General features: G+C 43.6%; 1 protein-coding gene across 3 annotated transcripts in view; it reads right to left on the reverse strand.

Annotated features, from left to right (window-relative positions):
- Positions 1-7,884: 7,884 nt before the first annotated feature.
- The window catches only part of LOC106602441 (deoxycytidylate deaminase), a 41,938-nt gene continuing 35,857 nt past the window's right edge, over positions 7,885-13,965 (reverse strand). For all 3 annotated transcript variants that reach the window (XM_045716631.1, XM_014195083.2, XM_014195082.2), the window contains one exon: positions 7,885-8,418. In XM_045716631.1, the coding sequence (XP_045572587.1) occupies positions 8,273-8,418 (146 nt within the window). In that variant the 3' untranslated portion in view covers positions 7,885-8,272. The remainder of the gene's footprint in view (positions 8,419-13,965) is intronic.

Raw genomic sequence — 13,965 nt, forward strand, 5'->3', positions numbered from 1 at the left:
TGTGCATAAAGTGTATCACTAGAACACTCAAGATTCCATCCCCATTGAATAACATTGGAAAAGAAGTCAGCGAGCATTGCTCCTTCCCAACGATAATAGGAAAGCTATTTAGCTTGACATTGTGCTGGAGCCCACTGTGTATGCATAGGCCATTACTCATTTGGGAGATGGACCAAACATAATGTGAAGAATTGTGCTTTATTTTCCCCTTTACTGTTGCATGGTGTAACTATTAACTGTACCCTGGATTTGTCCCAAATGGTACCCTATATAGTGCACTACTTTTGAAGGAGTTGGAGCTTCTGTAGTGCAGGGGAGGTTAAGGGAGGACATGATAAATCTGTGTACAGTACACACACAGAGAGAGCTGTCAGAAAGAGAAAGAGTGTGTGTGTAGGCCTTTGCGTGTGTGTATGAGAGTGTATTTAGGAGTCACTTATTATTTAGCCCATGGCCAGCTCAGTCTTTCATTGGTGAAACGCACGCACACACACACCCATCACTGCTTCTGACCAGCTCCCACAGCAATTAGAGAAGCTCCCAGGACAAAAAAGAAGTGTGTGTGTGCGTGTGCACGTGCGGCAGAGCAGGAAATCCAAAAGCCCAGACCTGGGGGCTCTGCTGGGAGACTGTGACACATCCTGATTCCTACAACCTGTAATATAGAAGGGATACATAGATAGCCTTCCCTCTTTCTCTCTCTTTTCTCTCTCTTCCATCCTTTCATTCCTCTCACTTTATTTTACTCTCTCTGTCACTCTATCTAATTGTCTTTCCTATTCTTAGCTGAAACAACTCTTCCCCTCGACTAGATTACCAATAATGAATTACATGTTGGTGCAGCGAGGAGAAGGAAATGAACATTCGTTAAGTTGAACACTGACTCTATTAAAGAAAAGCAACTCTTTTTTCTTCCTGGGTGTGTGTGTGTGAGAGGTCATTGAACCTCTCCGTAAAATTGTTTTCTTGAGATAAGATGTTATCCCGGGAATCTTCACGGGAATGTTATATTATTCCCAGTTGGGAGTGTTAAGACCCTATTTTTACACAGGCACCGTGACAGGACGGCTCTGTGAATAGTCAATTACATCTGCTCAGGTAGAGAGAGCAAATTGTTACTTTGATAGATTTATCCTGTGAGATATCATTAGGACCCCACAGAAGGACGGATCTCATCATGTCTCTCATTCATCTCTATTCATTTGCTGAGTACAGATTGATGGAGTCGGCTGTCTACTACCGGTGGGAATAGGTTTGTAACGCAGGAAGGGGGATATTCTCTTCAACAGCGACGTTGATGTCCCACCGACACCAATCATGCATACCTCTGTTCTCTGACCATGAACACAAACTAAGATGTCTTCCAGCGTGCTTCAGCCCTCTGTGTTTCTCCCCAAAACGCCTGATTGACATCTACAGAACCGTGAAGGAACTTCCTGTCTCTCTGTCTAATTGGCGTGCAATCACATACCATTTCCACAGCCACCCAGGATATTTGTCAGCTAGCTAGGCGACCGGCGTGACCCTCCTTGTCGGAGAGAAGCAGTAGCAGGTTGACTTCAACCAATCACATGCGTTTTCCTTCGGGGCAGAGCTGCCTCGAGAACATGATTCATCCCAAAAAATGTCAACCTGCGAAGCAGTAGTTATTTCCGCAGTGGTTATTAGTCTAACACACTGACTTAATGGGAAGAGACCAGTGTTTAATGATTATTATTTGGCTACACTCTCCTGTCCTGTCTTTCAACAGAGGAGACAGCTATGGAGTGTGTCACAAATTGCCTGTCCGTCCTAGTCGGAATGTAGGGAGGGCGGTGGATGGGTCTTTGCGTTTGTGCGTATGTGTCTGCTACAGATTGCCTGGATCATCTTTTCCTACACTCTTTGGAAAAAAAGGTGCTGTCTAGAACCTAAAAGGGTTCTTCGGCTGTCCCCATAGGATAACCCTTTGAAGAACCCCTTTTGGTTCCAGGTAGGACCCTTTTGGGTTCCATGTAGAACCCTTTCCCCAGAGGGTTATAAATGGAACACAAGAGTTCTACCTGGAACCAAAAAGGGTTCTACCTGGAACCAAAAAGGGTTATCCTATACGGACAACCAAATAACCCTTTTGGAACCCTTTATTCTAAGAGTGTAAGGTAGATTTTTTTTTTTTTACACCATCAGTGCTTTGCCTTGCCATTTCTGAATTTTAGATAATAGATGGGTAAATAGATAAATAGATGGGTAAATAGATAAATAGATGGGTAAATAGATAAATAGATGGGTAAATAGATGGGTAAATAGATAAATAGATGGGTAAATAGATAAATAGATGGGTAAATAGATGGGTAAATAGATAAATAGATGGGTAAATAGATATATAGATGGGTAAATAGATGGGTAAATAGATAAATACATGGGTAAATAGATACATAGATGGGTACATAGATGGGTAAATAGATGGGGAAATAGATGGGTAAATGGGTAAATAGATGTGTAAATAGATAAATACATGGGTAAATAGATGGGTAAATAGATAAGGAGAGTGAATGTTTTGCGGATGAAAAAGGTTTACATTTCAGTTTGAGATTAGATGAGGTTTTACCTGTTTGAAATGGAATAAATATAAGACCATGGGGAAAAAGTCAATGCCTTAACATAAATTGAAACTCATCTCTTTGTTCTATATTAAAATCGGCTAAACAGAATACATGTGATATCTTTAAATATAGTCCATTTTCATTAAGCTGTCAAAACGATCCTCTTTCAAATTAAACGTAAAACTACTAAAACATATGACACATTCAGCACACAGCTGAAGATGTCTTTTGTTTCTAGCCATGTTCAGTACACTCCATCTTCTGTAGTATACACTGTACATCAATTTTAAGGTGCGCGCAAATCGTCTCACAAAACTATGAGCGTTTGCGCTCTCATGTGTTGACATACAGTGGAGTGAATATTAAACAAGACGCCTCCGGTTAAAAAAAATAAACGTATTTGTCTTCTGTCGTTCTCCACCCTATCCCTTATTTCCGTTGTTCGTAATCAATGATAGTATGTCCAGCTGTGAACTATTTAGCTTGTTTCCCACTAGGGAAAAGCAGATGGGATGTGAGGCATCGGGATCAGTAATATGCTATTTCCCAGAAATCCACTTCACCTCCCTTAACGGGCCCAGCTGTGATTTGTCGTGATGCATCACGTCTTGTAGACATTTGTGGATGATCTGTTCTTTCCAATCAGAGGCTTCGGTGGTGATCTGTAGTCAGCGGATGCAATCAAAGGCCTGTCGAGGTAGCTTTTGTTGATTGTGTGTGCGCGTGCTCGCTTACATGTTTTTCCATCAACGGCTTCTGTTACCTATCAAACAGTCTCTTAGCATGTGTGTGTATAGCTCATTTATACCAGAGCATCTATGTCAAGCAGGAGGCTCATTTTACACTGAATTTCCTGTTTCTGTCCCTATCGCCCCGGTGACAATTTCACACTTTGTTGACAAGCCCCTGCATGGTGTCATATCTTTCCTTTCACATCGGATTCCATCGTCCCAGACTAGCATGCACACGGACAGGAAAATAATGGCTCTGTAACGCTGATATGCCCTTCTGTTACAGGCTTGGCTTTTACATGAATAACAAACCGTTGTGACAACAATGTTGTCAGTGAACCATCAAATGGACATGTTATAGTAGTTTTAAAATAAATAAAACAAGTACATTTTTTTGTGTGGGGGGGGGCACTATTCTTTACTACAACTCAATATATGACCTTTGACCAGACAAAGCTCTCATCGTATTGTATCGGATCATACCATATATCAGGAATTTCTCAAGGGGCATAATCCAGTAATCTTATCTGCACTACTTCCCTGTGGACCTCAGTGACACTAAGAGAACTGGGCAACCAAGCTCAGTTGGTCTTGTGAAGGGACAATACTGTAGTTGAATAGAGGTGGCATCATGGGTGTGTTGAGTGACGTGAAACGTTAACGTGGCAGATAGAAATAGACTGAGTAGAACTGACAGACAATCGCATCTGTATCTGAACGTCCCGTAACCTTACATCCTCCACGTCACGCCTGGTAGAATGGATAAAGCCAGGGCTGTACACTTTGGGCTCCACTGAAACCCAGCAAGATAAACACCATCTAGATGGAGATGGGGTTGTGGATCCACAGAGTTACATGGAGCACTAGATGAATGGTTGCAGTTTCAGTTCGTGACTCAAACCGGTGTGCACGGCACCTACTACCATACCCCGTTCAAAGGCACTTATAAATCTTCTGTCTTGCCCATTCACACTCTGAATGACACACATATACAATCCATGTCTCAATTGTCTCAAGGCTTAGAAATCCTTCTTTAACCTGTCTCCTCCCCTTCATCTATACTGATTTGTGGATTTAACAAGTGACATCAATAAGGGATCATAGCTTTCACCTGGTCAGTCTATGTCATGGAAAAAGCAGGTATTCCTAATATTTGTACACTCAGTGTATATCCATTTGTATATGTGAAATATACTGCTCAAAAAAATAAAGGGAACACTTAAACAACACATTCTAGACCTGAATGAAATAAATAATCTTATTAAATACTTTTTTCTTTACATAGTTGAATGTGCTGACAACAAAATCACACAAAAATAATCTATGGAAAACCAATTTATCAACCCATGGAGGTCTGGATTTGGAGTCACACTCAAAATTAAAGTGGAAATCCACACTACAGGCTGATCCAACTTTGATGTAATGTCCTTAAAACAAGTCAAAATGAGACTCAGTAGTGTGTGTGGCCTCCACTTGCCTGTATGACCTCCCTACAACGCCTGGGCATGCTCCTGATGAGGTGGCGGATGGTTTCCTGAGGGATCTCCTCCCAGACCTGGACTAAAGCATCCACCAACTCCTGGACAGTCTGTGGTGCAACGTGGCAATGGTGGATGGAGCGAGACATGATGTCCCAGATGTGCTCAATTGGATTCAGGTCTGGGGAACGGGCGGGCCAGTCCATAGCATCAATGCCTTCCTCTTGCAGGAACTGCTGACACACTCCAGCCACATGAGGTCTAGCATTGTCTTGCATTAGGAGGAACCCAGGGCCAACCGCACCAGCATATGGTCTCACAAGGGGTCTGAGGATCTCATCTCGGTACCTAATGGCAGTCAGGCTACCTCTGGCGAGCACATGGAGGGCTGTGCGGCCCCCCAAAGAAATGCCACCCCACACCATGACTGACCCACCGCCAAACCGGTCATGCTGGAGGATGTTGCAGGCAGCAGAACGTTCTCCACGGCGTCTCCAGACTCTGTCATGGCTGTCACGTGCTCAGTGTGAACCTGCTTTCATCTGTGAAGAGCACAGGGCGCCAGTGGCGAATTTGCCAATCTTGGTGTTCTCTGGCAAATGCCAAACGTCCTGCACGGTGTTGGGCTGTAAGCACAACCCCCACCTGTGGACGTCGGGCCCTCATACCACCCTCATGGAGTCTGTTTCTGACAGTTTGAGCAGACACATGCACATTTGTGGCCTGCTGGAGGTCATTTTGCCGGGCTCTGGCAGTGCTTCTCCTGCTCCTCCTTGCACAAAGGCGGAGGTAGCGGTCCTGCTGCTGGGTTGTTGCCATCCTACGGCCTCCTCCACGTCTCCTGATGTACTGGCCTGTCTCCTGGTAGCGCCTCCATGCTCTGGACACTACGCTGACAGACACAGCAAACCTTCTTGCCACAGCTCGCATTGATGTGCCATCCTGGAAAAGCTGCACTACCCGAGCCACTTGTGTGGGTTGTAGACTCCGTCTCTTGCTACCACTAGAGTGAAAGCACCGCCAGCATTCAAAAGTGACCAAAACGTCAGCCAGGAAGCATAGGAACTGAGAAGTGGTCTGTGGTTACCACCTGCAGAACCACTCCTTTATTGGGGGTGTCTTGCTAATTGCCTATAATTTCCACCTGTTGTCTATTCCATTTGCACAACAGCATGTGAAATGTATTGTCAATCAGTGTTGCTTCCTAAGTGGACAGTTTGATTTCACAGAAGTGTGATTGACTTGGAGTTACATTGTGTTGTTTAAGTGTTCCCTTTATTTTGAGCAGTGTATAAAGAATATATTTCCATATAAATGTACACTACCATTCAAAAGTTTGGGGTCACTTAGAAATGTCCTTGTTATTGAAAGAAAAGCACATTCTTTGTCCTTCTTTAGTGCTATTTGAACATTGGAGTGATGGTTGCTGATAATGGGCCTATGTAGATGTTCCATTTTAAAAAAATCAGCCGTTTCCAGCTACAATAGTGATTTACAACATTAACGTCTCCACTGTATTTCTGATCAATTTGATTTTAATGGACATTTCTTAGTGACCCCGAACTTTTGAACAGTAGTGTATGTATTACAAATACATTTACAAATGCATATTTTTGTATCCTAAAATGCATCCCCCCAAATATATTTTAAATGTATATTTTTCTTTATCAGACAAAGTGAGAAAGACAAATGACAAATAAAACCAGAGTGATTGCTTGTGGGCATGTCCACCTGTACCTCCACATGGAGCTAGCTATAAATGTGGGTCCACTACGCAGCATGCTCCTCAGCTCTCTCTCTCCCTGCCCTGGCTGGCCGGTGTGTCATTTTTATACGATGACTGCAGCAATCACTCATGCCGTCCTCACTGGTTGGCAAACCTGAGACACTCATGTCAAAATCAGATGTGAGCATGCGGGACGAAAGCAGTTCAGGTAATACTAGCAAGGTGATTCAGGGAAGATGAGGTGTAGACTTGAAACAGGCGTTTGTAAGTGGAGGCATCCAACAAAATGTTTAGTGGCTGGGTTCAGGGTTTATTGGCCAACAGAGGCCCTGACAAACTGGAGGTAAAGATGCAGAGAGGGAACCAGGGTAAGATGTGTATGCACTGCCTTGCTCCTTTCCAAAGCTCTTGAACACAGCAGTCTCTCTGGGTGTACCTCCGTCAGAAGTCTTTCCCCTTGTTAATCTGTGGAGGATAGAGCACCTCAGAGGATGACACCTATTAAAGAGCATGAAGGGTAGGAAGGAAAAGAGGTTGGGGGAGAAGAGACCGAAAAAGAGTGTTTGAGTGCGGTGTCCCACAGACCTCTCTGAACCCTCTCCTGAGACTCACCATATCAACACCCTCTAGGTCAGACGCAGGCCAATCAATTTACCTTCTCATTCTACCGTCCTCTTCATCACACACACACTTGTTTCAAGGCCGGGGAAAGAAGGAAATGCCAGGTTCTTTTATTACCACTTCACTCACTCACTGCCTTTTTGTCAGGTGTGAGTGTTTGTGGGAACAATTTCAAATTCTGTATACATGTCTACCTACATGGGAGGCTGTTTTGAGTAGCACACCTAAAAGGCATCTAATATGGAGTTATTCCATTTCTCTCACTTTGTTCCTGTCCGGGTCCAACCATCAGCTCGATTTGCAAGCAGGATTCATTTTTAAAATGTTGTTTAACTAGGCAAGTCAGTTAAGAACAAATTCTTATTTACGTTGACGGCCAAACCCGGATGACGCTGAGCCAATTGTGCGCCGCCCTATGGGACTTCCGATCACGGACGGAAGTGATGCAGCCTGGATTCGAACCAGGGACTGCAGTGACGCCTCTTGCACTGCGATGCAGTACCTTAGACCGCTGCGCCACTCGGGAGAACATGGGGTCCAGTGAAATTGAACAGCATAGTTTAGTGTGGGGTATTGAATTGACCTGCACATTGCATATTCACAGTATTACACACATCACTTCATGTCCAGCAGATCTATGCTTGGATATCACCCAAAATATTATTTGTCTTTTGAGGAATTGGAGATTTTGTCAAAGTAATAAACTAAAAAGTGAGACAAAGCCATAAACAGACTGTACACTTGAATGATTTTAAAACATTGCTCGTAGTTTTATTTGGTTGACATTGCATGTGCAGCACACAATATGAAATGGTTTAGTGTTTCAGTACCCCAACATTTGTGACCTAACATGGTACTAATACGTTTAACATTTAGAATGACAAAATCAGTAGTTGGTCTAAAACCGTAAAACTCTAATTAAAACAGTAACAATTGGAAGCGTATCCTGATTGTGATTTTTTTAAAGAGACCACAGTAAAAGTAACTCCATGTGACACAATGTAAATTTCTATACAATTTCACAACTCAATAAAAATCACTTTTTGCACTGTAAAAGACAAAAGCAAAACCTTTCCTATGAATGTTTCTATATGATTTTCAACATTTACAGCAGACATACTTGAGTTCCTCTAGTCATGGTAGGTTGAGGGGATGAGTAGACATCAAAGCACCCACTCTTTCTTTCCCAAGGTGAGTGTATTCAGCCTGTTCCGTTGAACATCCCAGAGTTAATAGAATTAAAATCGATGACGAACTTGTTTCGTTTGGGCTTGAACTGCCTGGGAACAGACAAACAGCGTGATGAGAAAAGGAGAAAAAGCAAGTCACTCTTTTTGTGAAGCTATGAACTTTTCAGGGAACTTTTTCAGCACAGGGACTGGTTTTGAGTCTGACAGACAATAGGGGGAGAGGCAGCAGGGACAAAGATGAAGGGGAGATAGTTAAGAAGAAACTCATAGCTTCAGATTATTTTTCTCCCCACCCTTCAACTTAATATCCTCCTGCGCCCAGGAAGGAGCTCTGGGGGGGTCCAATTACCCACAAGCCCCCTGGGGAGAGGGGGTGTAGGGTGGGGCGGCCGCCCCCTCTAGGAGGTAGACGCATTCTGCCCCCCCCCCCCCAATCGCCCCTCGCCTCAACCCCCTGCCGAGGTCCCCAATACCAGCAGAGAGAAGACTCCTGTCCTAATCACTCTTATGCCTCTGTCCCTCTGTGGGTCAAGCGCAATAGAGTATCACAGGCTACATCCCAAATGGTACACTATTCCCTATGTAGTGCATTACTTTTGATCAGTGCCTAGGGTACCATTCGGGACATAAAAAGTTTTGTAACAGTTTCCATTACTGCAGTGAAATGGCAGGCCACTAGCCTTTCTATAAAGTAGTTTCTTAACACCTTGCCGTGGCGTACGTGCCCAAGCAGAAGAGAAGAGGCACTGTAGCGTCACAGTCCACCACTGCACAACACACTAAAAGCCTTGGTGCCTTTTAAAATGCCACCACTAATAGCATTCCAGGACACCTTTCTTTCTGAAGACAGACCCACCGTCCTGCACAGACACACCCTCAGCCTGTTCAGTCGCGCACACACATGGAATGAATGCTGCTTGCAAACCTGCTTTTAAATCCCAAGGCCAAAGATGTCCTCACTAAAATCAAATGTAATGTCACATGCGCCAAATACAACAGGTGTAGACCTTACCGTGAAATGCTTACTTACAAGCCCTTAACCAACAATGCAGATTATTATTATTATTTTTTAAAACCTTTAAAAAAATTACAAAAAAGTAACTAAATAACGAGGCTATATACAGGGGATACCGGTAGCGTGCTAATGTGCAGGGGTACAGGTTAGTCGAGGTAATATGTACAGTACCAGTCAAAAGTTTGGACGCACCAAACAAGGGTTTTTCTTTATTTGTACTATTTTCAACATTGTAGAAAAATAGTGAAGACATCAAAACTATGAAACAACACATATGGAATCATGTAGTAACCAAAAGTGTTAAATCAAAATATATTTTAGATTCTTCAAAGTAGCCACCCTTTGCCTTGACGACAGCTTTGCACACTCAGCTGTCATCAAGGCAAAGGGTGGCTACTTTGAAGAATCTAAAATATATTTTAATTCGTTTAACAATTTGTTTTGGTTACATGATTCCATAGTTTTGATGTCTTCACTATTCTACAGTGTAGAAAATAGTTCAAATAAAGAAAAACCCTTGAATGAGTAGGTGCGTCCAAACTTTGACTGAAACTATACATGTAGGTAGGGGTAAAGTGACTATGCATAGATAATAAACAGCGAGTAGCAGCAGCATAAAAAAAGGGGGTCAATGCAAATAGTCCGGCTGTACCACTTGCCGTGTGGTAGCAGAGAGAACAGTCTGACTAGGGTGGCGGGAGCATTTGACAATTTAAGGCCTTCCTCTGACACCGCCTGGTATAGAGGTCCTGGATGGCCGGAAGCTTGGCCCCAGTGATGTACTGGGCTGTATGCAGTAACGTCTGTTGTGCATTGTGGTCGGATGCAGAGCAGTTGCCATACCAAGCAGTGATGCAACCAGTCAGGATATTTGATGGTTCAGCTGTGTAACTGAGGATCTGAGGACCCATGCCAAATCTTTTCAGTCTCCTGAGAGGGAATAGGCATAGTCTTCCCCTCTTCACGACTATCTTCATGTGTTTGGACCATGATCATTTGTTAATGATGTGGACGCCAACGAACTTGAAGTGCTCAACCTGCTCCACTACAGCCCCATCAATGAGAATGGGGGTGTGCCCGGCCCCACTTTTCTTGTAGTCCACAATCAGCTCATCTTGCTCACGTTGAGGGAGAAGTTGTCCTGGCACCACACTACCAGGTCTCTGACCTCCTCCCTGTAGGCCGTCTCATTGTTGTCGGTGATCAGGCCGACCACCGTTGTTGTTGGCAAACAATGATAGTGTGGCCACGCAGTCGTGGGTGAACAGGGAGTACAGGAGGGCACTAAGCATGCACCCCTGAGGGGCCCCCGTGTTGAGGATCAGCGTGGCAGATGTGTTGCTGCCTACCCTTACCACCTGGGGGCGGCCCATCAGGAAGTCCAGGATCCAGTTGCAGAGGGAGGTGTTTAGTGATGAGCTTTGAGGGCACTATGGTGTTAAATGCTGAGCTGTAGTCAATGAACAGCATGTTCACATAGGTGTTCCTTTTGTCCAGGTGGGAAAGGGCAGTTTGGAGTGCAATGGAGATTGCGTCATCTGTGGATCTACTGGGGTGGTATGCAAATTGTAGTTGGTCTAGGGTTTCTGGGATGGTGTTAATGTGAGCCATGATCAACCTTTCAAAGCACTTCATGGCTACAGACGTGAGTGCTACGGGGTTGTAGTCATTTAGGCAGGCTACCTTGGGCACAGGGACTATGGTTGTCTGCTTGAAACATGTAGGTATTACAGACTCGGTCAGGGAGAGGTTGAAAATGTCAGTGAAGACACTTGCCAGTTGGCCAGCGCATGCTCGGAGTACGAGTCCTGGTAGGCCGCAGGGCTTGTGAGTGTTTAACCCGTTTGAAGGTCTTACTCACATCGGCTATGGAGAGCGTGATCACACGGTCATCCGGAACAGCTGGTTCTCTAATGCATGGTTCAGTGTTGCTTGCCTCGAAGCAAGCATAGAAGGCATTTAAATCGTTTGGTAGGCTTGCGTCACTGGGCAGCTCGCTGTTGGGATTCCCTTTGTATTCCGTAATAGTTTGCAAGCTCCACCCCATCCGACGAGCGTCAGAGCCGGTGTCTTAGGATTCAATCTTAGTCCTGTATTGACGGTTTGTTGGAGGGCATAGCGGGAAAACAGTCTTGTAGCTTAGTATCTGCATCATCAGACCACTTCCGTAATAAGCGAGTCACTGTTACTTTCTGCCCGAGTTCTTGCTTCTAAGCAAAAATCATGAGAATAGAATCATGGTCAGATTTACCAAATTGAGGGAGAGCTTTGTATTCGTCTCTATGTGTGGAGTAAAGGTGTTCTAGAGTTTTTGTCCTCTGGTTGCACATTTAACATGCTGGTCGAAATTAGGTGAAACGGATTTAAGATTTCCTGCATTAAAGTCCCCGACCACTAGGAGCACCGTTTCTGGGTGAGCATTCTCGTTTGCTTATGGCCTTATACAGCTCGTCGAGTACGGTCTTAGTCCCTGCGTCGGTTTGTGATAAACACTCTTGGTAAATAGTGTTGTCTACAGCTTATCATGAGGTACTCTACCTCAGGCGAACAAAACCTTGAGACTTAATTTTAGAGATCGCGCACCAGCTGTTGTTGACAAATAGACAAACCACTACCCCTCGTCTTACCGGAGGTTGCTATTGTCTTGCCGATGCACAGAAAACCCAGCCAACTGTATATTATCCATATCCTTGTTCAGCCATGACTCGGTGAAACATAAGATATTACAGTTAACCTCTTTGGGCTAGGGGCAGTATTTTGACGTCCGGATGAAAAGCGTGCCAAAAGTAAACTGCCTGTTACTCAGGCCCAGGCTAGGATATGCATATAATTGGTAGATTTGGATAGAAAACTCAAAAGTTTCTAAAACTGCTAAAATAAATATCTGAGTATAACAGAACTGATATGGCAGGCGAAACCCTGAGGACAAACCATCTCCCCCCCCCCAAAAAAAAAAATTCCAATGGCTTTCATGTTTATTATGAGGCCAAAACCTCCCAGATTGCAGTTCCTAGGGCTTCCACTAGATGTCAGTCTTAAGCCTGAAACTCTTTCTAGTTTTTGGATAAATGAGGTAGAATTTGTAGTTTTTCTAAGTGGCTCCCATTTTGGCTGTAGTGTTTTCATGTGCGTTGATGAGAGCGCGTTCTTTGTTGTTTATTTAGACAATAACGATTCTCCGTCTTAAATTTTGTTTATTTACGTATTAGGGTACCTTAGGTTTGATTATAAACATTGTTTGACTTGTTTGGATAAGTTTATTGGTAACGTTTGGGATTCCTTTTGTATGCATTTTGAAGGAGGGAAACCGGTGGATTATTGAATGAAGAGCACCAGCTAAACTGAGTTTTTGGGGATATAAAGGACATTATCGAACAAAAAGGACCATTTGTGATGTAGCTGGGATCTTTTGGAGTGCCAACAGAAGAAGATCTTCAAAGGTAAGGCATTTATTATATTGCCATTTCTGACTTTTGTGGCGCACCTACCTGGTTGAAATATGTTTTTCATGCTTTTGTATGCAGGACTCAGATAGCTGTCCTCAGATAGTCGCACGGTGTGCTTTCGCCGTAAAGCCTTTTTGAAATCTGACACAGCGGCTGGATTAACAAGAAGTTTTATTTTGAAGTATAACACTCGTACTTTCATGAATGTTAAATATTTATATTTCTGTAATTTCAATTTCGCGCTCTGCAATTTCACCAGATGTTGTCGAGGTGGGTCGCTAGCGGAACACCTGCGCTAGAAAGGTTAATGCCCCATTGGTAGGATAGTCTCGAACGGAGCTCATCCACTTTATTCTCCAGGGATTGCACGTTAGCCAGTATGAGATGGTAAAAGGTGGATTATCCATTCGCCAATGAATTCTCAAAAGGCTACATTACAGTCCAAATAACATTGACAAATTACAGTACATTTTACAAACACAAATTGTATTTTATTTCTCTAATTCCAATCTATGGAAATGGGACAGCGCTCAACCAACGTGAGTAGAGGTTCTACCAAAAAAAGTAATCATAATTGAAAAGGCGTAATACTCACCATTTAAAAATGTGTTTTATTTAAACAGGGTTAATAGATTAACGTTTCGGCCTTCAACGAAGGCAAATTCTAAGGGCAGTTCAACTGGTTATACGGCGTCAACACTGATTCAGACATTGGTTCATTCAGATTGTCCTCAAGGTCAAAAACGTCCCTTGAAACTTCTATTGAGTGAGATCCAGTTAATAGTCCAATTTAATACACACTTTCGGTCCAAACGCCAACGGCTAGAGAAGATTGATAGAGACGGAAAGAAAACGGGAGGTCGGAAAGGAGGAATAAAATAGTCATTGCAAACGTGTAGAAGGAAGTACATGATCAGCTAGCTCAGGGATTTGGCCTAGTTTCCCAAACTCTGTCCTGGGGTCCCCCTGGGCGCACATTTGTTTTTGCTCTAGCACTACACAGCTGATTCAAATAATCAAAGCTTGAGTTTGGGAAACCCTGAGCTAGAGGACAACCTGAATAGCTGTGTATGCGCGCATGTAGAGGACATCCTCAATAAAACCAGCTATTGGAGTTAACCTCTACACCTCCATAGACAGGTACCCCATATGAACAAATCTTCAAATATTTCTATT

This window comes from Salmo salar, chromosome ssa04 (assembly GCF_905237065.1).
Source record: "Salmo salar chromosome ssa04, Ssal_v3.1, whole genome shotgun sequence".
In the NCBI taxonomy this organism is placed as follows: Eukaryota; Metazoa; Chordata; class Actinopteri; order Salmoniformes; family Salmonidae; genus Salmo; species Salmo salar.